Raw genomic sequence first — 24,131 nt, 5'->3', positions numbered from 1 at the left:
GGGAGAAGCAGGCCTGCCGTCCAGCAGGGGCCCGGCACGGCTCCATTCCAGCACCCTGAGATCATGTCCTGAGCCAAAGGCAGATGCTTCACTGAATCAACCACTTTAGGTGCCCTGGAATGGTGCTGTTTTAACTTGCATTTTTTGTTTGTTTGTGAAGCCGGGCCTTCTTCTCATCTTATTCTGTGATTCATCTGTCAAATCTTTTGTCCATTTTTAAAAAGATTTTTATTTATTTATTTGACAGACAGGCAGGCAGGCAGAGAGAGAGGGGGAAGCCGGCTAGAGAGCCCAATGCAGGGCTCGATCCCGGGACCCCAGGATCGTGACCTGAGCCGAAGACAGAAGCTTTAACCGACTGAACCACCCAGGCACCCCCATTTTTCTATTGTGAATATTTGTCATTTTCTTGAATTGCAGCAGCTTTTTGCATATTAAGGAAACATGTCATCTGTCATATGTGGACAGATACTTTTCCAGTTTATTCTTTTACTTTTGAGTCTTGTTTGTATCTTTTTTTTTTAAATCCAATTCACCCACTGGGGATCAAACTCATGACCTTGCGATCAATCAAGAGTCAGATACTCCACCGAGTGAGACTCCCTGAGTCCTGCTTATATCTTGAGGGCCTGGGGTGCTGTCTTTAGGGGACGGTGTGGTGTAGTAGGAAGACCACAGCTTGGCCTTTATAGTGGATGCTGCTTACTCTTGTTTGGACCTTCAGCATCAGAATGCCCCCTGGGACTTCACTGTTGAGTCTTGTGCAGGTGGAACTCTGGTCTTTTGTAGGAGCCGAGGGCGCCTTCCTCCCTGCCTCCATCGCTGCACTGCCTGGCCACGTGGCCATGCTCCACACGTTGCAGGGCCTGGCCCCGTCCCCAGCTGGGTCCCATCCCTGGTGAGGCGGCCTCGCATCCTCACCGTGGGTGTGGGGTGTCACCCCACCCATTGTAGGAGTTCCCAGTGTTCGGTCCTTGGTGGCTCCCTCGGCCAGAGTCAGCTGAGCTTGCTGACCCGGTCTGGCTCTGGGCCTGCCAGGCGCTAGGCATCTGCGCACTTCCCGCCAACAAGCACCGAGTGCCAAGTGAGCACTAGGAACCACAGTAGGTGGATGGTCCCGAGCCACGAAAAGCAAGCAGAGCCCAATGACGGGCCAGGTACTGGGCGGCTAGGCCAGGAACAGTAGAAAGTGATATGTTGGGGAGTCTGGGGGGCTCAGTGGGTTGAGCCTCTGCCTTCGATTCAGGTCGTGATCTCGGGGTCCTGGGATCGAGTCCCGCATCGGGCTCTCTGCTCAGCAGGGAGCCTGCTTCCCCCTCTCTCTCTGCCTGCCTCTCGGCCTACTTGTGATCTCTGTCTGTCAAATAAATAAATAAAAACCATTAAAAAGGGGCGCCTGGGTGGCTCAGTGGATTGAGCCGCTGCCTTCGGCTCGGGTCATGATCTCAGTGTCCTGGGATCGAGCCCCGCATCGGGCTCTTTGCTCAGCGGGAGCCTGCTTCCTCCTCTCTCTCTGCCTGACTCTCCGCCTACTTGTGATCTTTCTCTCTGTCAAATAAATTAATAAAATCTTTTAAAAAAAAAACAAAACCATTAAAAAAAAAAAAGTGATGTGGAAGGAGTCCTGTAAGGACAACAGGTGAGGGAGAACATTGATTCAGTACTTCTTCAGCACGCGCTGTGTGCCAGGCACGGTCCCAGGCTGCAGGGCCCGCTGCAAACAGCCAAAGCGATGGTGCGCACACTCGCCTTCCCAGGGTTTCCGTTCTCGAGGGTCTGCAGACACAGGCTCTGGCCGACCCCCACTCCCCTCACTGCAGTGCCCCAGGCACGTGTCTCCTCACAGGTCGCTGGGAGCGGACATCAGTGATGAAAATAAGGAGGCCCCTGGGGGGCTCCGTTCGTTTTCGTTCCCAGGGTGCCAGGATCGAGCCCACATCGGGCTCGGCTCAGCTTCTCTCTGTCCCTCTGCTCTCGCTAACAAAGAAAACTGAAAAGAAGGGGCAGGCTCAGAGCCCCTGCTGACAGGGGCCAGCAGCTCCTCTTTCTCCACTGACGTGTCCTCCACACAGGCCTGGGACAGGAAGGAGGCGCGCAGGGCACACACTGAGCACCTACTGCGTGTGGGCCCCGGGGGCACCCGTAGGATGCCGCTGAGTGACTCCTCACAGCTGAACGAGAAGCCAGAACACAGCAGAGGTAAAGGTCTGGGCTTGGGGAAGGGCTGACCCGAAGTGCAGCCGAAGCGGGCCCCGGGGCTGCCAGCGAGGACCAACCGGCTGCGGCCGGGCTGCAGGAGGACTGTCCGGAGGGCCAGGGCCTGGAGAAGGGCCATCGGCATAAGAAGAGGGACTTGGCCTTCCAGAATCTTCTCCAGATCCCGCTCCTGGGAAAGGCTCTGAGTGGGTCCCCCGCTTCGGCGTACAACTCCTCAGGGCTGCTTCCCCAGAATGCCGAGGGCCGGGGCACCGGGTTGCTGGGGGGGGGGGGGGCGAGGGGGGGCACAGGGGCAGGGAAAGTGTGTTGCTCGCCCTGGCTCCCCGCCCTCAGCGGCAGGGCCCCCTCCTTTTCACACCTGTTTCCACAGGGGCAGAGTGACCCCCGATTCCAGATGCTGGGGGGCCAGTTGGAATGCAGCATAATGGCAGCTGGTTAGTTCCTGCCCTTCTGAAAATCTCCCCAGAAAGGGGGATGCTTGCTGGGGAGGAGAAGGCAAAACGGGGTCAGTGATGAAAGGGACAGGATATGGCCACGGTGTAAAAGCGCCGTCCAGGCAGCTTGCTCCGAGAATATCATCAAAAGCCCCCAGTGAGTCACGCGGGAAGAAAACCAGGACGTCCGTCTGCTGGAGACGCCAGCCCTGGAGACCCTGCCTGCCGCCCTGACCCACGCGGCTGTCACCCCCACCAGGCCCCTGCGGGCGGCTGTGTCCTCATGGCCTCCTGCTCCTGCTCCGGCCCCGTGGTCCCGCCCGCTGACGGCCAGGCGCTGGTCTCATGCCGCCCCTTCGGTGTGCGTTGGCCCCAGCGGCTTCTACTTGAAGAGAACAAAAGCGAACGCCAGGTTGAGGTTACATTACACAGACACAAAGCTGCGGTGGCTCCTTGTGGTTTCTCTCTCTCTCCCAACCTCCTCCTGCCCCTCCAGATCACCTGCTCCGAGGAGGCAGGCTGCTGGGGTCCCCAGGGCCAGCCTGCAGCACAGAAGGTCTCCTGGGTCTAGGAAGCCCAGGAGGGTGACAGCTGGTTCTGGATGGCATCTGGACGGTGGCCCCAGGCAGACGTCCTGGCCGCTCTGTCAGACTCCGCTGATAGCAGAGGGGGCTCAGGTGGCCAAGTGCCCTCACAGCTGGCTGTGACTTTTCGGGGGTGGGGGAACTGCAAAGCTACTGAGACACACTCGGGGGCCAGGATGGGCAAAGAAGGCTTGAGTACCGCGTTCTGAGCAGAGTTGAAGGGTTCAAGTTGAATTCTAGCTCTGTCCCTGCTGTGTGACCTCAGCCAAGGTGTCACTCTCTCTGAGCCATGGTCTTATCATTGATAAAACAGATGACATCACGGGCCTGGCAGGAACGAAGGGCTGGAGGGAACAGCAGCCAGAGACTGCATGTGAGAAGGCTCCCAGATAGGGGACACAGTTCCCTTGGAGTGAGAAGGGGTCCTATCAGCACCCCTCGTGTCTGACCGCGCTTGTGTTCAGGGAGGTCTGTGTGTGCGTCCATGTCGTGTGTGTGTGCGTGTGTGACCTGTGTGTGCAGGTCTGTGGAGTGAGGGAGGAGAGCCCCAGCGCCCTGCCTCAGTCCCGGCTCTCCGACGCGGGGATGACAGGTGGCCGCGGGTCCGAGGCCCAGCCATGACCACAGGCATGGGTCGTTCCAGTCAGGGTGGCCCTGGGAGTGACGGTCTGATTTCTAAAGTGAGGCAAATGGCAAATCCTGTAGGAAAACGATGCAGTCGAGAAGGTTGCAGATGTTCTGAGATAAAATAGCATTTCTTGCGAGGAAAGAACAAAGGGAGAGGGTTGGTTTGCAACCGGCTTACAGGAAGAAGCACCGTCAGGCATGAAACTCGTTTCCTTTCTGAAAATCCTGTTGGCTCCCCCCCAACACCCCTTCTCCTACAGTTTCTACATTGTCCACAGGCCTTCCCAAACAAGGTCCCGGCTTTGCCCCACGAGGAGCTGGACCACGGTGGAGGGGTGCGGCAGGCTGCCTCTCCCCACTGCCCCGTCCCACACGCACCGCCGGGAGGTGACTCTCTGCTCTTGTCTCCACTTCCCAGCTTGGGGGACAAAAGCACTGAGCGTTTCTGGAATGTGCTCGAGGCCAGAGCTGTGGGGGCGAGGGCCCAGAGCTCAGGGAGGGCTGTAGGAATCGGCTGCAAGAGGCCACTGGGGCTTGAAATGCTGGTCAACCAAAGCAAGGATGCTTCCTTGTTGTTCTAAAAATTCACGATTTGGAAGCATCACAAGAGCCAAATGGGAGTGAGTCAAACCCACTAGGAATGGTTGTTTCGATCAGCTGGGACCAAGGCTGGCTGGCTGGTGCTGGGTTAGCCAGCGACAGGGGTGAGGCAGTGGGAGCAGGGTGACCTCACACTGATGTGGCCGGACCAGGGCTTGGTGAACCTTTTCTTAAAGGAACAGCGAGTGAGTACTTCAGACTTTGTCAGAGCATCTGAGCTCTGGTCTGGGAGCAGCATCGGCCACAGAAAATATGGGAACCGGGGCGCCTGGGTGGCTCGGTGGGTTAAAGCCTCTGCCTTCAGCTCGGGTCATGATCCCGCGGTCCTGGGATCGAGCCCCAAATCGGGCTCTCTGCTCAGCGGGGAGCCTGCTTCCTTCTCTCTCTGCCTGCCTCTCTGCCTACGTGTGATCTCTATCTGTCAACTAAATAAAATCTGTAAAAAAAAAAAAAAAGAAAACATGGGAACCGACAGGCCTGACTGTGTTCCAATTAAACTGTATTTACCAAGCAGGCGGCCGCCAGATCTGGGGGACCTGGGGGACTGAAGCTCCCCAGGGTCCTGCCGTGGGCCTGCTTGTCCTGAGGGACAGCGTCCGTCTGTTTGACCAGCAGACACTAATCTCTCACAGACCAGGAGGCCGGAAGCCCAGGGGCGAGGTGCCGGCACGCTCCGCCGTCTCCACTTGCCGCGTCCTTGGGTGGAAGGGGCAAGGGCACTCCGTGAACACGAATTCCGTTCATAAGCCCCCACCAACACCTCCCGAAGGCCCACTCCTCCCTCCAGAGCGTTGGGGTTAGGGTTTCAGCACATGGATTTGGGAGACACAAAGATTCGGTCTGTGGCACGGAAGAATGCCGTGAGGTGTTGTTAACAATAGAAGAAAGAAACCAGTTACGCAGCAGAGCTCATTTGCCCAACAAGCTCACTCAGCACGTATGCAAGGAGCCTGTGGGAGGCGCTGGGGTCCCAGCCGTGACGGGGGGGCAGGTGAGGCCCTCGGGCTGGACGGGTCTGACCATCCAGGGGTGGCGAGGACTCAGCCGCTGGAGGCAAATCTGAGAAGTAACACAAACAGATTTGCCTGGGGAGAAGCCTGGAGGGACCCACATCAAAATGTGAGTCCTGTCCGTGCCCGGGTGCTGCAGTTCTCATTTCTACGCGTTCCTGCACTCTGTCAGTTTTCAACAAGGAACACACGCTCTTAGTTGCTGGATGGCAAAAGTAACAACATATATGAACGGGGTCTCATTCCCACGTCCGGCTGCGGGACTCCTCCCCCACCTCCCCGGGCCTCCCTTGTCCCCGGGGCCCTTGAGCTCTGGGTGGGTGAGCGAGGAGGCCTACCACCTGGCTGCCTACTCTGGGGACCCACGGAGGCCACACTGGCCCAGGCCTCACTGACCAGCATTACAGGAAATCTGGCTTTTTCTTCTGTGGTTTCTTTCCATCAGTGTTTTCTGGAGCCAAGGCCCTGGGTCACCTTGGGGAGGCAGCCACATCCTGGGAGTCTGTGGTTGGAGACCCAGTGGGTCCGTCCGATCTCTGGACCGCAGACGCTTGAACTCCCCAACTCTGGGTTCTCGTTCCTCTCTGCCCGTCCGTGGAAATGTCACCATTACTGACCGCAGTGCTGCGAGTGTGACTGCGTCCCTCCCAGGCAGCTGAGTGTCCTGGGCCAGGTGATTGGGCTTTGGGGTGTTCCTCTCCTCATGTGTGACATGGGGCTATGGTGAGCACCGTGTGACTTACGCTGCTGCGGTGGGCACGGGGCGTGGGTGGCGGAGGGCAGGTGACACAGGTGTTTGTGTCAACCAATGGCAGAGTAACTGGAAGCTGAGCTGGGTGGGGTGGGGGGGGCAGCCTTCATCGGAAAGCCCCTGAGGCCTGGCCGACCAAGGAGCCAGGCAGCGGACACCCTGAGTCTTGCTGGAGATGCGAGGCCGGCCTGTGTGGGGCTGGTGGCCCGCCGTGCCCAGCCCCGGCCCCTACTGCTGCACTCTTCCCCGCGTGGAAGCTCACAGAGGCTAAGGAGTGTCTCCCAGGGCGCCAGTAGGGCAGGAGTCCTGGAGAAGCCAGCTCTGCGAGGCTGGGGTCTGCAAGCCCAAGACTCATGTCCACAAGCCACAGGCATGGCCAGTAGGCTGGACACTCTGACTCCCCAGTTCTGGGAAGCTGGGGCTTGGAAGAATGCGGGGCTAGGAGGCCCAGAGGGGCTCCAGGTGGTCTCAACAGAGTAGCTAGCCCTAACGGCTGGTTTCCACGGCTTCGGAGAAGGAGCGACCCAGAGGCTGGATGAGGCAGAGTACGGGGGCATTGAGTGGCTTCATGTCCCTCTGGATGTCGCATTGCTCCTTGCCTCTTTATCCGTGCTGGAGTCCAACCGACTCAGCCAGGCTGCAAGGATTTTCTGTTTCTGCAAACGGGGCTCAGGGTCTTTGCCTTCGGGGTGCGCCTGGGGTTCAGTCCCAGCCTCTCACCACCAGGGGTGCTGCCCGGCAGAGGCCGCGGAGGGACCCCTGGCTGCTTGACACCCGCTGGGCAAGGTTGGGGGGGCACACCTGTCCTGACCCCAGAATCTTCTTCTGCAGTCCTGGAGGCCAGGGCTGAGCCCTGATCGGCCCAAGGGCACAGACCCCGGCACACCAGCGAGCCTGTCTCTGCTGCCCTGGTCCTCGGGCCCCTCCCCCTCCCCTCAAACATCCTCTCGTCCCCCTCCCCCTATGGCTTTCGGCCAGGACTGTGCCCTATTTTTCCGCAAACGCTGACAAAGAGAATGGGCTGGAAGGTGGCTTCTCCCTCTGTTAACACCTCCTCTTCCACTCAGCTTCCACTGCCGCTTGTCTAGGGCCTGGGGAGAATCTGGGGTCCCCCTCCACGGAGCCCAGGCCTGTCACCCATCTGAGTGCTGGGATAGGTGCGGCAGAGCCCCCAGGGCTTCCAGGTCGGATTCCGACCCAGGACAGGCAGGGCTGTCCCCAGCCCGCGCTGGGGAGCCTGGCCCACAGCAGGCGCCTGTGAAACGCTTGTTGATTGACCAAACGGCCCCTCGAGACTGGTTCCAAGAGAATTGGGGAGGCACACGGGGATTTGGTGCTGAACTGGGGGTCCAGTGGCCCCCTCAAATCGCCAACGGGCCTGGCGGCTCTGCACGGCCACTCCCCGGCCCGGGGGCACCCCGGGGAGGGGCGCTGAGGCTGCCCAGAGGGCCGGCAGGGCTCGTACAGCCCGGGAGGGTCTGCCTGGGCCCGCCCCAAGCCTCTCGGCCCCAGCTTCCGCGGGTGGGGGACTTGGAGCCCTGCCAAAGCCGGGCAGCCCCGAGGGGCGACGCCGACGGAGAGCCGCCCCGGCCCCGCGCAGACCGCCCCGCGCCCGCCCCTCCCGGGCCCCGCCCCTCCCCGGCTCTCGCTCCTCTGCCCGCCCCTCCCGGGCTTCGCCCCTTCCACCGTCCCCTCCCCTGTCCCCCCTCCCCGGCCACCCTTCTGCAGTCCCCGCGTGGCGGCGGCCGCGGGAGCCACGTGTGGCGGCGGCGCGGGGAAGCGCGGCCACGCCTGGCCCGGCCAGCGCTCCCGACGCGGCGGCGGTGCGCACCGGCAGCGGCCCCTCAGCGCGCCCGGCCGGGCCCCTGAGCGCGGCGCCGGGAGCATGAGCGCGGGCCCGGAGCGCAGGGCGGCGGCGCCCCCCGGAGTGCTGCCCGCGCCCCGCGCCTCCAAGGTGGAGCTGCGGCTCAGCTGCCGGCACCTGCTGGACCGCGACCCGCTCACCAAGTCCGACCCCAGCGTGGTGCTGCTGCTGCAGTCCCAGAGCCAGTGGGTGCAGGTAGGGGCGGGGGGGGGGGGGCGCCCGGGTCCCCCCTCCCGCAGGTGCTGAGTGGGGACCCAGAGAGGAGGTGGGCAGGGTGCAGGGCAGGGTCGGGCTGGGGTTCCGAGGTCTAGGTATCGGTGTCCAGGAGTTGGGGGGGCTGGACTGGAGGCCATGGAGAGGAGCCCCAGGTAGAGAGAGGGAGCAGCAACCCCGGGGACAGGGGCAGGCCCCCAGGTGGGGGTTGGGTGCTGGAGTGAGGCTCCCAGGCTTGAGGTGCTGGCAGGGGGCTTGACTAAGGCCGGCAGAAGGGAGTGGGGGGAGCTGGAGAGCGTGGTGTGCCCGATGGGGGATGCCTGGGGGCCCCTGCTCTCCGGGTCCTCACCCACCAGGCGGAGGCACCCACCCCTCGGAACCCTGAGTGGGAGCGAGGAGGACCAGGCAGGGCTGCTGGGTCAGGGGAGCGGCTGGCTGAGGCTGGGCACTGGCGAGCTGCAGACTTGGTATCTCACCAGCCCTGGGGGGCTCCCAGCCTGTGGCTGGCCGGTGCTCTTGTGGGCTCTTGTGGCTGATGCTAGCACGAGCCTCCAGGCTCAGCCCAGCACTTGTGGCCAGGATGGGACAGCTGGGGTCTGGTTTGTGAGCTCCGCGACCTGTTTCTCCCTCTGAAACTCTCGGGTCCGGGGGTCGCCGGGGTGCCTGCGCAGCCCGCCGCCCCTTGTCACGCCTCAGCCCCGCCCTTCCTGTGGGCCTGTCATGGCCATAGCTCAGGGTACTCTAGGCCGTGCCAAGTGCTCTCAGCGAGACCTGTGCCTCACCTGGAAAGGTCGAGAAGTGCCTGACCTGGGCGGGAGAGGCTGGGTTGAAGCTGTGGTGGAACTGAGGCATCCCTCCCCAGGCTGGCTGTGGTGGCAGTGCAGGGGGGCCTGGGTGGGGTGGTGGGGCAGAGGGGGAGGGGGAGCCCCCGGTGGTCCCTGCTGGAGACCTGGCAGGGGGCGGCAGACAGGCTGGGCCCCGGCCTGTGAGGGGCACAGAGTCCGGGAGGCTCCATGGGCGGCCCGCCCCAGACCCGCTCTGCTCCCCCACGGGCTGTGACCTTGCACTGTTCCTTGCCTTCTCCTGACCGGCAGCCTCCTGGGACTGAACCCTAAAGGTCATCAAACTAGGAAGGGAAGGGCCACCACAGCCCAGTGTGTTTGTGGTGATGGGGACATTGGGAGGCTCTGTGAGGGGGGCTTGTATTGTCTGAGCCCGAGTGCTGATGTTCCTGGAGGGGACGTGGTCCACCCAGACCCTCCGTCTGATGGTGTGGGAGTTTGCGGATCCTGGAGGATGGCAAATCTACCTCCCCTGCCTGGATTGTGCTTTAGGGGTGTAGGGGGGCCTCAGGTGGAGGAGAGAGCTGAACCCAGGGGGACGTGTACCCTGCCCCAGTCTCCCAGTCTACCTAGTTGGGGAGAGCTCCACTTAGGGTTCGCCCGGCCCAGGATTCTAAGCCAACGGTGTTCCTCACTTGCACTGCTTTTGCACAGGATGCGTTCCCTCTCTGAGCCTCAGTTTCCCTAACTGTGACAGGGAAAGAGTGGGCTGTGGTGGGCCCGACATAAGCAGAGGCAGAGAAGCTGCAGCCTAGGTCTCGCGAGGGCTGAGGGCCTTTCTTTCAGGGTGGGGGTGCTTGAGGCTCCCGGCAGCCCCGCAGCAGCTGAAATCCTGAGGATTGGAGTGTGGGTTGGTGGGGAGGGGTGTCTCCCCAGGGCCTGGCCTGCACTCGAGTTCGCCAGAAACACACGAGGGCAGGTGGGTCCGAGCCGGGTGCCCAGGGCCCGGGGAGTGCATGGGGCACAGCGCTCCTGAGGGGCCTGCTCAGCCGGGGCTGTCTGCAGGTGGACAGAACGGAGGTCGTCAGAAGCAGCCTGCACCCCGTGTTCTCCAAGGTCTTCACGCTCGACTACTACTTCGAGGAGGTCCAGAAGCTACGCTTCGAGGTCTATGACACCCACGGACCCTGCAGCCTTGGCTGTCAGGATGATGACTTCCTGGGGGGCATGGAGTGCACCTTGGGACAGGTGGGCACCTGTCCCCTCAGGAGGAGAGGCCCGGGTTGGGGGAGGCGTACCCGGGCCAGCGCTGAGGGCTGGCGGGAGGCAGCACGGGGACGGCCTGACTGAGAGCCGACCACGGTACCTCGGAGCTCCCTCTGGGATGAACGTTCCGCTCTGCCAGTCTCCAGAGTGCCTGCTCTTAAAAATCCCTTATTAGTGAGTTTTAAACTTATGTAATTTTGAACTGGTAAAGCAGTCCTGTAATCCAACCTCTGGAAAGCCGTGGATGAAACTCCTGCCTCTTGCCTGTCCCCGGGTTCTGTGCTCTCACGTGAGGAAATGGGTGTATTTTTTCTCTCCGTGTGTGTGTGTTTTAACAACACAAACTACATACTGTTCTGCACTGGCTTTCTCCACTTTCGTGACCTGAGTTGGCCCTTCCACGTTGCCGCGTGAAAGCACCCTTGTCTCTCCCTGCGGCAGACGGACCGGCCCGTCGAGGGCTGCTGTCCCCAGAGGGACAGAGGGACGCCGTTTGTGGCCCTGGGATGATGTCCTGTCCCATAGCTCTTCCCTTAGCAGCGCAGGAGGGCACTGGCTGGCCAGCTATGTGCCGGCCTCGTCCAGCCGCCTCCCTCCCCCTCGGCTCGTGAGGGATGGTGCTTCCCCTTCCAGTGTGACTGATGTGCAGTCCTGGGTGCAGAGCTCACGGTGGGTGCCAACCAGTGTAGGTACCTGTGTGCCTACGGGAGATGGCACAGCTCCCACGGGAGATGTCTTAACCCCACCCCCACCCCCCTCATCTCCAGCCAACTCTTGCAAGCCTGGCCTGTTCTAGAACTTCCTGTTCATGAAGCACACGGTGTGTTCCCATTTGCATCCGGTTTCTTTTACCCAACATGATGTCTGCGTGACTCATCCCCGTTGCTGTCTGGTTCGGAGCTGGTCCCCCATTTTACAGATGACAGCACTGAGATTAAGGGCGGGCACGTCAGCAGAGCAGGACTCCCCCGCTGGTGGCTTCCCACCTGCACTTCTTGAGCATGGGAGAAGATAGTGCACACCCCAGACACAGGCGTAGACACTCGTGTGTTGCCATGTGTGCACAGACATACATGCACACATGGGCACAGGCCCACAGATGAGGGTACAGAGCGTGCTTGGACACGCAGAAAGCAGGTATGGGCACACTGTCTACCTAGACAGGGGAACTTTACTTTAGACACTGAGAAGCTCCTTGGAGCCGACCATCCGCGGACTCGCCGGGCCGGCTGCCATCAGGGCTCGAGGTATGGCCCCTGCCTGTAAATCCAGGACCTGGAGCACGTCGCTGAGCTCTGCCTGCAACTCCCGGCATCGGCCCACCTTGGGGTGGTTGGGGACAGAGAAGAAAGCGCTGATGGACCTTAACGGGTTCACAAACCAGCCATCCTGCTTTTCCTCATAGGTTAGACCCAGAAGTGGAGCCTACCAGTGGTAGAGCCCAGGAGGCTCGGGTCGTGGCCTCCCTCCCCCTCCCACCCCTTAGCCTGTGTGGGCCGCCGCCGCTGGGGCAGGGAAGGGTCCCATATGCTCGTGCTGGGGAGCTGGGAGCTGGGAGCTGGCAGCCCCACGAGCGTGTGAGGGTTGGGAATATGGGAATATCCTGTCTGCTGTGCGGACTCAGCTCCGCTCCCACAGACCTGGGGCTAGGTGAGTGCCGCGGGGGGCAGCGTTCGGTCACCACGGTGACAGGTCTTCCCGGGCCAGCGGTGGGGGGAGTCCCTACCAAGTCAGGAGCCTTTGGGGGCTGTGAGGGGCTGTCCTCGCCGACCGACCCCTTCTGCAGACCAGGGCGCCCACCCCCCTGAGCGCCGGACACAGATTCTGGGGGTCAGCTCACCGGCCCCGGCTAGGGCTCTGTGGGTCCGAATGAGGGCCCGGCGACGAGGAGGCGGAGGCCCAGGTGGGCAGGGGTGGGGACGGGCCCACAGGGAGGGTGAGCCCCACGGATGTCCAGGGAGCAGCACTGTCTGTGTGAACTCGCGGGGTGGTGGGGAGCTCCGGCCAAGCTCAGGGAGCAGCACTGTCTGTGTGAACTCGCGGGGTGGTGGGGAGCTCCGGCCAAGCTCAGGGAGCAGCACTGTCTGTGTGAACTCGCGGGGTGGTGGGGAGCTCCGGCCAAGCTCAGGGAGCAGCACTGTCTGTGTGAACTCGCGGGGTGGTGGGGAGCTCCGGCTTGGTGTCCCCGTTCTCGCTCTCGAGCCCTCTGCCACCTTCCGCGCAGCCGGGAAGCTCAGGGCAGGCCCGGGAACCCCCTTGGCCTCACGGTGCTCAGGGGCTTGAAGCACCTCCCGCCTGGGGACCAGCAGGGGCCGCGGAGGAACCGGGCGCACGTCCGGCCTGGGGTGCGGGAGCTGCTTCTGCCTCGTCCTCCCCCAGTGCATGGGCCACGGGTGGGCTCTGGAAGCCGTGGACCAGAGGGCCCCCAACTGAGCCGGGGGTCACAGCCGCACCGAGGGACATCCATCAGGTGGCCAAGCGTCTCCAGAGAGGGCCCAGGGCTGTGGGGCCCTGGGGCTTAGGTTTGGCTGAGCCGGGCTGCCCAGGGCAACTGAAGGCAGGGTCAGGGTCCCCAGGGGGCAGGAGCTGACCCCTCCCTGACTGTTCTGACTTCCAGATTGTGGCCCAGAAAAAGATGACCCGTGCACTGCTGCTCAAGTTCGGCCGGAACGCCGGCAAGTCCACCATCACGGTGAGGCTGCCCGCCCCCCCCCACCCCGGCCACTGCCCCCCGCACACCCCCTCCTTCCTGCTCCTGGCTTGGGGAGGCGCATCCTGGAAGAGGGAGGGTCAAGGCCCCAGGCTGCCTTCGGAGGTCCCGGAGCTCCACGTCGCTCTGGCTTCCCTCGCCAGGTGATCGCGGAGGACATCTCCGGGAACAACGGGTACGTGGAGCTGTCCTTCAGGGCCCGGAAGCTGGACGACAAGGTGCGTGCTGGGCGCCCGGGCTAGGGTTGGCCGGGATGACAGCCCAGCCCTAGCTCCACGATCCCCCTTCAGAGCCTCTCCAGACAGATCAGCCTCAGGGAAAGAAGCTTTGCTGGGAGCCGGGAGGGGCCCTGGGCAGGCTGCTCCTGTCCCTGCTGTCCCTGCCCCTGGCTCATAGCTGAGTTCTTCCTGAGGGCTGGGCCCCTTCCTGAAATCTCTGTTCAACGATGGGGTCACGTGCGCGGGGAGGCTGCCATCCAGACAGTGGAGGGACGGGCTCTGAGCCTGACTCTGCCGACTCTCCCATGGGGTGGGAGCCCACGGGCCAGGGTCTGACCTGCTGGAAGACGCCTCCTGCTGCCTCCCCTGGCCTGGGAGATTGGAGCCTGGGGACGAGGAGCGAGGACAGCAGCTGAGGGCGTTTAGCTTGGCCGGAGAGAGGGTGGGCCTAGGACTGAGAGTTCTGGGAAGGGTACTGGGGAGCCAGTGAAGGCTCGAGAGGGGAGGGCAAGGCCTCAGTTCCCTCCGAGAGGCTCCTGCCCTCATTTCATAGCCTAGGAGGTGGAGGCACCGTGGGGGTGGAGAGCAGGCGGGGAAGCGGCAGAGCCGGGCCGAGGCTGCTCCCGGTCCGTTCAATGAGCATGGCCCCCGCGTCTTCAGGACCTCTTCAGCAAGTCAGACCCCTTCCTGGAGCTTTACCGGGTCAACGACGATCAGAGCGAGCAGCTGGTGTACAGGACGGAGGTGAGGGCTCCCTGACGTCCACTGCAGTGCTCTGGGGACAGGAACGCGAGGACAGGGCCAGGAGCCAGCCCAGTCCCTCCCCCGTGCCCTCCCAGCGTCCACCTCCCCCCCAGCAGGGAGCCCCAGACCAGGCCTGTCGCTGGAACCCACAGCTGTGTTTCCTTGTCCTGCTTGCAGGTGAGGTTAGAGCAGTGAGACACGGTTTCCTCTTGAGATAAATTAATCTGTGTTTAAGGAAAAAAAAAAGGAGGCTATTTAAAGAGCAGGGGTTCCAGGTGGCCCAGGAATGTGGGACGCTCTGGAGGTGGTTTCGGGAGCAGCACCCGTCAGCCTGCCCCCCGCCCGTCCCCAGGTGGTGAAGAACGACCTCAGCCCCGTGTGGGAGCCCTTCAAGGTGTCCCTGTGCAACCTCTGCTGCTGCGAGGAGACGCGGCCTCTGAAGGTGGGGCCTGCGGGCCGGGTGGGGGGGGCTTGGGGGGGGCTGCTGCAGGGGGCCCTGGCGGGCAGGCGGGCTGAGGGTCCTGGGCTCCCCAGTGTCTCGTCTGGGATCATGACTCCCGCGGAAAGCACGATTTCATCGGGGAGTTCTCCACCACCTTTGAGGAGATGCAGAAAGCTTTCCGGGAGCACCAGGTGAGCCGGGCCCCCTCCTCCCCCCTGCCTGAGAACAGGGTGGAAACTGGGTAAAAGTGCCAGTTGGCAAAAGGTTCTTGGGGAGGAGCCATGTGGGCAGGCAGAGCGCTGGCCCTGAGAAGACTGACCACCACGCCGGCCAGGTGGCCAGACGGGGACATCAGTCACCTTGTCACCGCTGGAAAAACGCTGTCCAGGGTTGGGGTTTTGAGGCCCCCTGCCCCCTCGCGGTGGGTGTTGGGTACTGGTGCTCTGGGGGGGTGTCTCTGCCTATCCCTGTCCCCCAGGCCCAGTGGGACTGTGTGAACGCCAAGTACAAGCAGAAGAAGCGTCATTACAAGAACTCCGGGGTGGTGATCTTGGCAGACCTGAAGGTGAGCTGCGGCCCCCACTCACCCCCCGTAGGTCAGGGACCTGCACCTATCTAAACTCTGCAGAGAGCCAACAGGCAGGGGCACGCTTTCCCTGGGAGTCCCCCTTATCAGATGGACCCTCAAAGGCCCCCAACCCCAGAGACCCAGGGTCTCCAGTCCTTGGGGGAGGGATGGAGGGCAGGAGGAGTCTGAGAAGGGAAGTTGGGGGGACGCGGGGGGTCAGGCCACCCCAGGCAGCTACCCTGGAAGGTGGGTGCCTGGGGATCCAGCCCCGTCTGGGCGGGGGGTGCCCTGGGTGGGCCCTGCTGACGCCCCTGCCTGGAAGTTCTACAGGGTTCACTCGTTCCTGGACTACATCATGGGCGGCTGTCAGATCCACTTCACGGTGCGTGCCCGGGACCCCCACTCCCCACCCCGCCATGCAGAGCCTGGGCACCCTCCCCAGTGTCCCCAGGGCAGACGGATGGGGGGTCCATGTGCGTATGTGGGTGGACTAAGGCCCTTCTGCAAGGTCTGGAGGGCTCACTCACCCCTGCCTGGGCTCTGGGCACAGAGGTTCCCCCCGGGAGGGGCTGGAGCAAGACTCAGCCCCCCCAGAAGCAGTGACACGAAGACATGTGAGAAGGGAGCAGAAGGACACTTGTTCCTGCCAGCGACAACACCAGAGGCCCCAAGACCAAGCTGCAGTGGCCTGGCCTGGAGAGGCTTTGTGTCACCTCCTTGCTCCTTTGTGGACGTGTGGGTTCATGTCGCTGGCGAGCAGCAGCCAGAGGGGCCTAAGGGAAGTGTCCCAGCAGGGGCAGGGGCAGGGGCAGGGGTGGCACAGGGGACCCCAGCCCAGGCAGGGCGGCCGCAGAGACAGGTGGGCCTGGTCTTGGCCTTGGGTACCCCCCACCACCCCTGCCCCAGGGTCGTGGGTCCATGGGACCTGTGCTGTGGGCTCAGGGATGGTGTCCCCTGGGGGGGGGGGCTGGTTTCCTCCTGAGGGTCCAAGCGCCGTCCCGGTGTGCTGGGATGACCAGCCCAGGTCGCCCTCTGTCCTCCACACCATCACAGAGCTGGGCCCTCATGCCGGCAGTTTCCCGCAGCTCACGCCCTTACCTGTCAAATGGGGATTCTGGGTGCCACCCCCAGGGGGAGGGGCCTCGGCTCAGGAGCCAGGGTCTCTGCAGGTGGCCATCGACTTCACGGCCTCCAACGGGGACCCCCGCAACAGCTGCTCTCTGCACTACATCAACCCCTTCCAGCCCAACGAGTACCTCCAGGCTCTGCTGGCCGTGGGGGAGATCTGCCAAGACTACGACAGGTGCGGCCCCCACCCCCGGCCTCCCCGGCCTCCCCGGCCTCCCCTTCCTCCAGCTCAGTTTTGGGCCCAGGGAGCAGGCATCATGGCTGTATCCACCCTCCCAAGGAAGGCTGGCGGCGTCTGGGCCGCGGTAGGCGGGGTGGCTGATTCCCACGGGCAGTCCGGCCCCCTGAGGAAGAAGAGGAAGCTCAGAATCCCCCATGTGCTGAGGTGGGGCTGGCCTTTCCTCACATGGTCCCCCTCGCCCTTCACACAAACATGGAGGGTGGCCCACTTGACAGACCAGTAAACTGAGGCCAAGGAGGGGTAGACCCCTCTGTAAGGGGGTGGGTGGCAGATAGCTGAGGTCCCAAAGACAGGAGGCCAGGCTCTGGCCCCAGGCTTGGAGTTGGCTCTGTTCCTGTCTGGAGGCTGGGTGTCTTCCTCAATGCCCCATGCCTCCGTGTCCCCGGTGTGGTTCAGAGCAGGGCCGGGCACCCGGGGAAGTGGTGGAGTGGGTGTCCCGGCTCTGGTGGGTGTCGTCCCAAAGCACCCCACTCCCAGGGAAACCGTGGACCCTGTGTGATGCGGCCGCCTCTCTTCCAGCGACAAGAGGTTTTCTGCTTTGGGCTTTGGAGCCCGAATTCCTCCCAAGTATGAGGTAGGAGGGCCTGGGGCCCGGGACCCCACCCCCCTGCCCCTGCTGGGGCCTCCTGGGCCATGCTGCTTGTCCCCAGCAGAAGCTGTCCTGGGTCCTCCCAGTACTGGGAACCCAGCGACCGTGAGCTTCCAGCCAGAGGGACTGACCTTGGTCACCTAGCACCAGTGACCTCTGGAGAACTCAAGAAAAGTCTGTGTCTCTGTCAGGAGAAGGGGGATGAGTTTGGAATCTCCCAGTGGAGAAGAGCAGAACATGGTGGCGGGGGAGTTGTGTTGGTGTATGCGACTCCGACGCCCTGGCTGTAGGGGCTGAGGGCTGGCTACCTGCCCCCTCTCCCGGGTGCCTCCCGCCACGAGGCTCTGTCCCCACGGGGGCCCCAGGGGCTGCAAACTTACCTCTCCCAGGAAGTGGGGGGGTTCCTGGACGGGTAGCCAAGCTGACGGTGCCTCTGCGTCCACCCAGGTGTCCCACGACTTCGCCATCAACTTCAACCCTGAGGACGATGAGTGTGAAGGTAAGGCCTGAGGCGGGCCTGGGTGGGGGGTGCCCCGGGCCGGGCTCACCCTCCTTCCCCCGCAGGAATCCAGGGTGTGGTGGAGGCCTACCAGAACTGCCTGCCCAGGGTCCAGCTCTACGGCCCCACCAACGTGGCCCCCATCATCTCCAAGGTGGCCCGCATGGCCGCGGCGGAGGAGCGCAGCGGGGAGGCCTCCGTAGGTACCGGGGCGGGCCGTGCTGCGGGCACTGGGTGCAGGGGACGGTGGCGCCTGCCGCGGTGTGGGGGGCACGGAGGTCAGGGAGGCGCAGAGCTGGGGGCGCTGAGGGCTGCAGGAGGGCCCCAAAGCCCCCCAGAGGCACAGGTGTCCTCACCCCCAGGGGGCCACACCCCCGGGCGTGGGTTTGCCCGGAACCCTAACCCTACAGGCCGCTGTCTGCTGCGCGAATATCACTTTTTTGTTTCTATATTTTTCACAAATAATATTGTGCTGAAGATTTCAATCTGCTTTACTTTTTCCTTTCCTTTCCTTTTTAAAATATTTTGCTTATTCATGAGAGAGAGAGGAGTGAGGGGAGAGTCCGAGGGCGAAGCAGGGTCCCTGCTGAGCGCGGGCTGGACTCAGGACTGGACCTGGGATCACGGCCCGCGGGGGAGGCAGACGCCTCACTGCCGGAGCCCCCAGGCACCCCCTGCTTTACCTTTTCCACATGTTTGTGGGTTGTTTGTGCTTCTGTGTGCCCAGCGGTCCGTTGCTTTAACTATTTTCTAAAAGAGCCCACATTTGCAGAAGGGGGGTCTGCCTTCACCCGGGCTCACCGGACTCGGACGTGCTTCCTGCTTCCTCCCGAGCCTCTCCTCCCTTCCCCTCACATGTGTGTGTTACTGGGACTTCTGAAGCATTTGAGAGCTAGCTGCCAACCTCCTGATGCCCCCCAGCAGCAAGGATTCTGTGCCCAAGCCCAGGGCGCTGAAGGAGACCCCTTCTGATCTCAACCCCCTTCCACGTGTGTCTACATTTGGCTCTGGTCGCTGGATCTGCCTGGCGTCCCGGTCTCCTGACCTGTAGGGCCCCTCAGCTTCGCTCTGTCCTTGGGACTTGCGATCATCCAGACTCCAGCCGCCTGGATGGCCCCTCACCCTGTTGGGGCCACCCCACGGTTTATGCTCTCTCGTCTAGGCACAGCGGCCCCGACACCAGGGCTGCCTGCAGCACCTCGCCCTGTGATTTCCTAAGGCTTTGCTGTGTTTCCTGCTATCTGTGCATTCTCTGACACAAACACAACACAAGTATCAACGTCAGGAAATGTAATGTAGATACAGTTGTTTCACTGAATTTATAGAATACGTTCCAATTACATTCACTTCTCCAGTGATAACCCCATAGCACGGCTATTTCTGGCACAGGACCCAATCGAGAATCAAGGACAGCAGGCACCCTCCCATATGATTTTGAAGCACATCCCAGACACATAATTTCATCTGTAAATGTCAGTATAAACCTCTAGAAGAGAGAAAACAGAGCCACCGTGCCGTGAGCACACCTAAAAGACCACAGCAGTTCCCTCGCTGTCGGAACAGCCAACGGGACATCTCTCGGTAGCACACACGTCCGGCCAGCTAATGCAGTCCTAATGGCTGTAGCGGCAGGACTGGGGCGAAATGGCCCCCGTGTGATTGGTGGCTGTGTCCCCGCCTTTCCCTGCTGTCCGGCTGTGGAGGGGTGTCCTGCAGGGTCTCCGGGTCTTGAGGCTGCTGCCGGGATGCTTAGGAACATTCACCCCAGTCTTGACTTCTGGATCCTGTAAACAGAGGTGGGGGGGTCCGCAGGAGGCACTCGTGTCTGCCTCTGTCCTCCCTGGTGCTCCGAGTCCCCGTCGTCACCAGGATGCCCTCCCATAGGGGTTTCTGTGGGCTCTCAGCTTGCTTCCTGCAGAGCAGTGTTGGCACGGTGGGCAGGCGCTCAGGCTGACCTGGGACCTACTCCTCCGTGCTCCCGACCCAACCTTTCCTGTCTCTTTCTGTCTGAAGGAAAGCGGCGTCCCTTCATCCCAAGTCACACATGGTTTCCTGGGGCCGGACCACAGTCACCCATTCCCAGTCCAGGGAGGCCCCGTGCTCACGGCAACGGAGCTCCGTGTTTGAGTAGCAGAGCTGAGGTTGCCCTGGACCTAGTCGGAGGGGCAGGAGGAGGGCGTGAGGGCTTTCCCGAGGAGGGCCATGTCCACGGGGCTGGGAGCTGGGTCCAGCCAGGGGTCCTCAGACTGCCCCGGTCACACCTCCCATGGGTCTGGGGCTCAGAGGGGGAGGTGGGGAGGGGGTGGTTGGGGCCTCTAGGCAAAGGTGACCTTGTTGTGGTCTTTCCGTCACGTGGTGTCGCCGTGTTGGTGCCCACTGGGCCAGGGTCTTCTTTTTTCTCCTTTATGTTTTCTCTTGTCCAGGTTTTTTATACTGGTTTTTAGTAGTTCTGTTTTTTGGGATTTTTAAAAAAGATTTTATTTTTTATTTATTTGACAAAGACACACCGAGAAAGGGCACACAAGCAGAGGGAGTGGGGCAGGGGGAAGCAGGCTCCCCGCTGAGCAGAGAGCCTGATGCGGGGCTCGATCCCAGGACCCTGGGACCATGACCCGAGCCGAAGGCAGACTCCTAACGACAGCCAACCAGGTGCCATCTTGGGGGATTTTTTGTGTTTATTTTTTAAAGATTTTATTTTGTAAGTAATCTCTACACCCAATGTGGGGCTTGAACTCACGACCCTGAGATCAAGAGTTGCATGCCTGAACCAGCCAGCTGCCCTATTTTTTTTGTTTTTTCAGGGTTTTTTTTTTTTTGAGAGAGAGAGAGAGAGAGAATGCGGTGGTTGGGGTGAGTGAGGGGCAGAGACTCTCCAGCAGACTCTATGCCCAGCGCGGAGCCTGACACGGGGCTCACTCTCACAGCCCTGAGGTCATGACCTGAGCTGAAACCAAGAGTCAGATGCTCACCTGACCGAGCCACTCAGCCACCCCAAGCCCTGTTTTTGGTTTTTTTTTTTAACAAAGGAAACAGACTTTTATTTGCGACAAGTCCCTATCTGTCCCCAGCGCCTGGCCAGGCTGGGCGGAGGGTGTCCTTTCTCAGAACTTCCCGGATCCCGGGGTCCCTTCAGGGTGCAGGAGTCCCCGCCTCCCGAGAGCTCACAGGTCTCTCCTTCTCAGGCCGCAGACTCGGGTTTGGACCCAGGCTCCATGGGATCGGGGTAGAGGCAGGCCAGGTTGGGAGTGGGGGGAGCGCCCAGCCCAGGAAGTGAGCCCACGACGCCCTGTGGTTGTCATGTGTGACACTTCCACGACAGTTCCCGAGAAGCCTCAACCCCGCCGGCGCCCCAGGCCTGCGGCGGCCACCAGGCAGTCTACGGGGAGGGGAGCGGGCTGGGGGACTTGCAGCTGCCTGGGGGTAAGATACGGTCCTCAAGGGTCCCCAGGTGACCCCGGGGGGCCTGAGGAGGGGGCGGGGCCGCCCTGCCCACCCTGTGCCTGTGCCCTCAGCAATACTACATCCTGCTGGTCCTGACCGACGGCGTGGTGACCGACATGGCCGACACGCGGGAAGCCATCGTGCGCGCCTCCCATCTGCCCATGTCCATCATCATCGTGGGGGTGGGCAACGCCGACTTCACAGACATGCAGACCCTGCACGGGGATGACGGCGTCCTGCGCTCCCCACGGGGCGAGCCGGCTCTCCGCGACATCGTGCAGTTTGTGCCCTTCCGGGAGCTCAAGAGCGTGAGTGCTGGGGCGAGGGGCTGTCCAGGGCCTGCCTGCCCCCCGGAGCAGGAAGCACCTGGAAACCTTCCTATTATGAAAATACTGAACTCACACATGGGAGAGAGGGCAGCACAGCGGGCTCCCCAGGCACCTTCAGACCCTTTGTGAGATACAGGAGGGAAATTCGTGACCCGTGGACACACTCACGGGGTTTTAAGGGGGGAGGGGCGCCCACCTCCTTCCTGCCTCAGACTTGCCCTCGGTGCCTGGGTTGGGGGGCAGGGCCACATGCGTGCAGGTGCCATTCGGGACAGGCCCCCATGCCGGCAGTGGGGGCACTGCAGCCTCGTCTTCTCGGGTCTGGGTCCCCTACCAGGGCTCTCCTGGCCACCGGGAGACTTACTGGTCAGCTGTGGGACAGAGTCCACCACCCCTAGAGGATGGAGCCCCACCTCCAGAGGATGAGGCTGGGCTGTGATGGGCTGGGGGCTGGAGGGCACGGAGGGTGCCCAGCTGTAACCCCGCTGTCCCCACTCTGAAGGCGTCCCCGGCGGCGCTGGCCAAGTGCGTGCTAGCCGAGGTGCCCCGGCAGCTGGTGGAGTACTACAGCTACAGGGAGCTGCCTCCCAGAGGCGGCGGCGCCCACGACCGGGAGGCCGGCCCCCCGGAGACTGCCGGGCCGCCGGGAGTGCAGCCACGCTCTGTCACCAGCACCCTCGAGGTCCCTTAGCTCCCCCCTACACCCCCCGACCCCCGCCTTCCAGAGCCCTCCTGTGCCTACCCCCGCCCACCCCTATGGTCCTGTGAGCCTGCTGCCTAGACCAGACCTGGATCCCCAGGGCTGAAGGATGAACAAATCCAGGCCTGGTGATCCCCAAAACAGGCGCTGAAGGTGTGGGGGTGCTGGTGGTGGCCCCCCCAAGCCTGGCCCTGCCCCCACCAGGCCGGTCTGGAACCACGCAGAGAAGAGATTCCTGAGGGCGCTTGGGGATTGGGGCATTTCTGCTTTGCACCTGACCTCCACTGAAGAGGGACGCCAGGCTGCCCTCCAGTTGTGGAGGAGACCCCGAGATGCCCCCAGACCCACAGCCAAGATTCCTCCTGCTCCTTGCTCGCTCCCACCTCTGTGCCGGAATCTGTGGGGTCTGTGGCTGGGAGCTGAAGCATAATAAAGTGTCATTTCGTCCTCGAGCAGTCTGTGCCTTTGCTGTGGCCGCTCTAGCCTCCCTACCCTTGCAGCAGAGCACTGCACCCCCCTGGAGGAGTGAGGCAGGTGGGTCGGCCCCCTCCCACCCCCACATGGGGACAGTCTCCTAGACCCAGCAAGGAAGGGTTCTCTCAGGAGTGCAAGGGTGGCAGGAGGTAGTGCTCCACCCAAGGAAGGGCCAGGGCTGCAGCCACTGCCCCCACACGCTGAGGGGCCGCTCCTCGGCCTCCTGTGGTCCACCACCCGAAATCTGCCTTCCCGGCTCAGGTGGGGAGAGGCTACCCGGCAGGGACCTGGGTGCCTTTAACCAGCAACTCAGCTTTACACGGACCCACCATGCAATTCGCTGTTGGGAGCGCCCCCTGCCAAAGCCACCCAGCCCTGGGGGGGGGGGGGGGATGGTGTCCGATTGAGATTTCCCCAGCAACAGCTTGTCTAGGAGAAACCAGCTGTTCTGACCCTAAATCTAGACCCTCCCCCCTCCTCGCTCATCCACCAGTCCGTCCAGCTGTCTGTCCAACAACACGTCCGTCCGTCCAGCCTTCCCTCCCTCCCTCCGTCCACCTATACCCATCCGGTCGTCGACCTGTCCACCTGTCTGTCTATCTGTCCGTCCCTCCGTCCGTCCATCCACCCACCCACTCTGGAGGCCTATTTTTAGCTCCTGATTCATCTCCTGTTAGGCAAGGATAATGGGCATTACCATGGTAACCTAGCTACTGCTGAATTCTGGAAGAGCCGATGTTGGTCTCTTTGGGGACAGAGAGGACACGTGAGAAACAGCCCTCTCCTTCCACACTGGGAGGCAGCAGGGTTCCAAGATGGGAGGGTGTTGTCAGTTGTGTCCTGACCCTACCACCAAGTCATGGATTTCAGTGGCAGAAGTCCTCAGATCATTCCAGGTTCCATTCAGGGATGAAGCCAAGGGAATTGGTCAGTTAAGATCTCGGGGGGCAGAAGGCACAAAGAGTCAGCTCAGAAGAATGGGAGGGGGTCTGTGCTCAGCTGCAAGGCAGCAGGATTAGGCCCAGGAAACAGCTCGGGGGTGGGGGTGGGGGGCGGGGCAAGGGGCCTGATGAGCCCACAGCGGTGGAAGGGTTCATTTTTGGAGCTGTTGCCTTAGCAAAGGTGTAGCCGCTCCCAGAACATGCAGGTCCGAGAAGGAGCAGAGGTGTGAGGCCCCCACCTCCACCTCCACCTCCATGCTTTCCTTCTGCCTCTATCCTCGGGCCAACAGGAAGCAGGGAGCCATCTGGACGCAGCCTACAGTGATGTCCTCCTGGACTGGGGGAAAACAGGAGGCGGTGGGCCTGGGGCCTGGCTGTAGGGGGGGCTCAGCTGGGCACGTGCAGGTGTGGGGGGGGCTGCTCAGAGAGGTGGGGCAGCATGGGGTCACCCGCTCAGCTGTCATGATATGGTGACTGTTACCAGTTGGAGCCCAACATCGGCCGGGGCCTGAGCTGGCCAGGAAGACTCCGTCCTGGGACTTCTGTTGGCCTTTGACGTTTTCTTGAGCTGCTGAGTGGGTGGCGTGGGAGCCAGGAACAGCCGGTGACCCCTGTGCCACCACGAGGGCTGGGACCACCTGGGAATGAGATGACACAAAGGAACGAGGCCAGAGGAATCCCTGTAGGAGGGGCCTGGGCCCGAGCCCTGAGCTCAGACTGGCCTGCTGAGGGGCCGCACGCTCCTGCCCCACCCGGATC

At 62.3% G+C, this 24,131-nt stretch overlaps 3 protein-coding genes across 3 annotated transcripts in view; 2 read left to right on the top strand and 1 right to left on the bottom strand.

Annotated features, from left to right (window-relative positions):
• Positions 1 to 24,131, bottom strand: part of VPS9D1 (VPS9 domain containing 1) — a 227,980-nt gene that overhangs the window by 124,129 nt on the left and 79,720 nt on the right. The window lies entirely within an intron of this gene.
• Positions 1 to 24,131, top strand: part of SPG7 (SPG7 matrix AAA peptidase subunit, paraplegin) — an 81,626-nt gene that overhangs the window by 38,438 nt on the left and 19,057 nt on the right. The window lies entirely within an intron of this gene.
• On the top strand, positions 7,959 to 22,409 carry CPNE7 (copine 7). The gene is made up of 15 exons (XM_082712174.1): positions 7,959 to 8,282; positions 10,148 to 10,330; positions 12,966 to 13,040; positions 13,202 to 13,276; positions 13,937 to 14,020; positions 14,373 to 14,462; positions 14,555 to 14,653; positions 14,941 to 15,027; positions 15,353 to 15,412; positions 16,200 to 16,333; positions 16,919 to 16,973; positions 17,436 to 17,487; positions 17,553 to 17,686; positions 21,000 to 21,236; positions 21,760 to 22,409. Exons 1-15 carry the CDS (start codon positions 8,109 to 8,111, stop codon positions 21,946 to 21,948), a joined length of 1,728 nt encoding a protein of 575 aa, XP_082568300.1. The 5' UTR covers positions 7,959 to 8,108; the 3' UTR covers positions 21,949 to 22,409.

The sequence above is a fragment of the Mustela nivalis genome (genome assembly GCF_964662115.1).
Source record: "Mustela nivalis genome assembly, chromosome: 18".
Taxonomy (NCBI): domain Eukaryota; kingdom Metazoa; phylum Chordata; class Mammalia; order Carnivora; family Mustelidae; genus Mustela; species Mustela nivalis.
The sequence above is the reverse complement of the archived record's forward strand: the minus strand, read 5'-3'. Positions and strand labels throughout refer to the sequence as shown.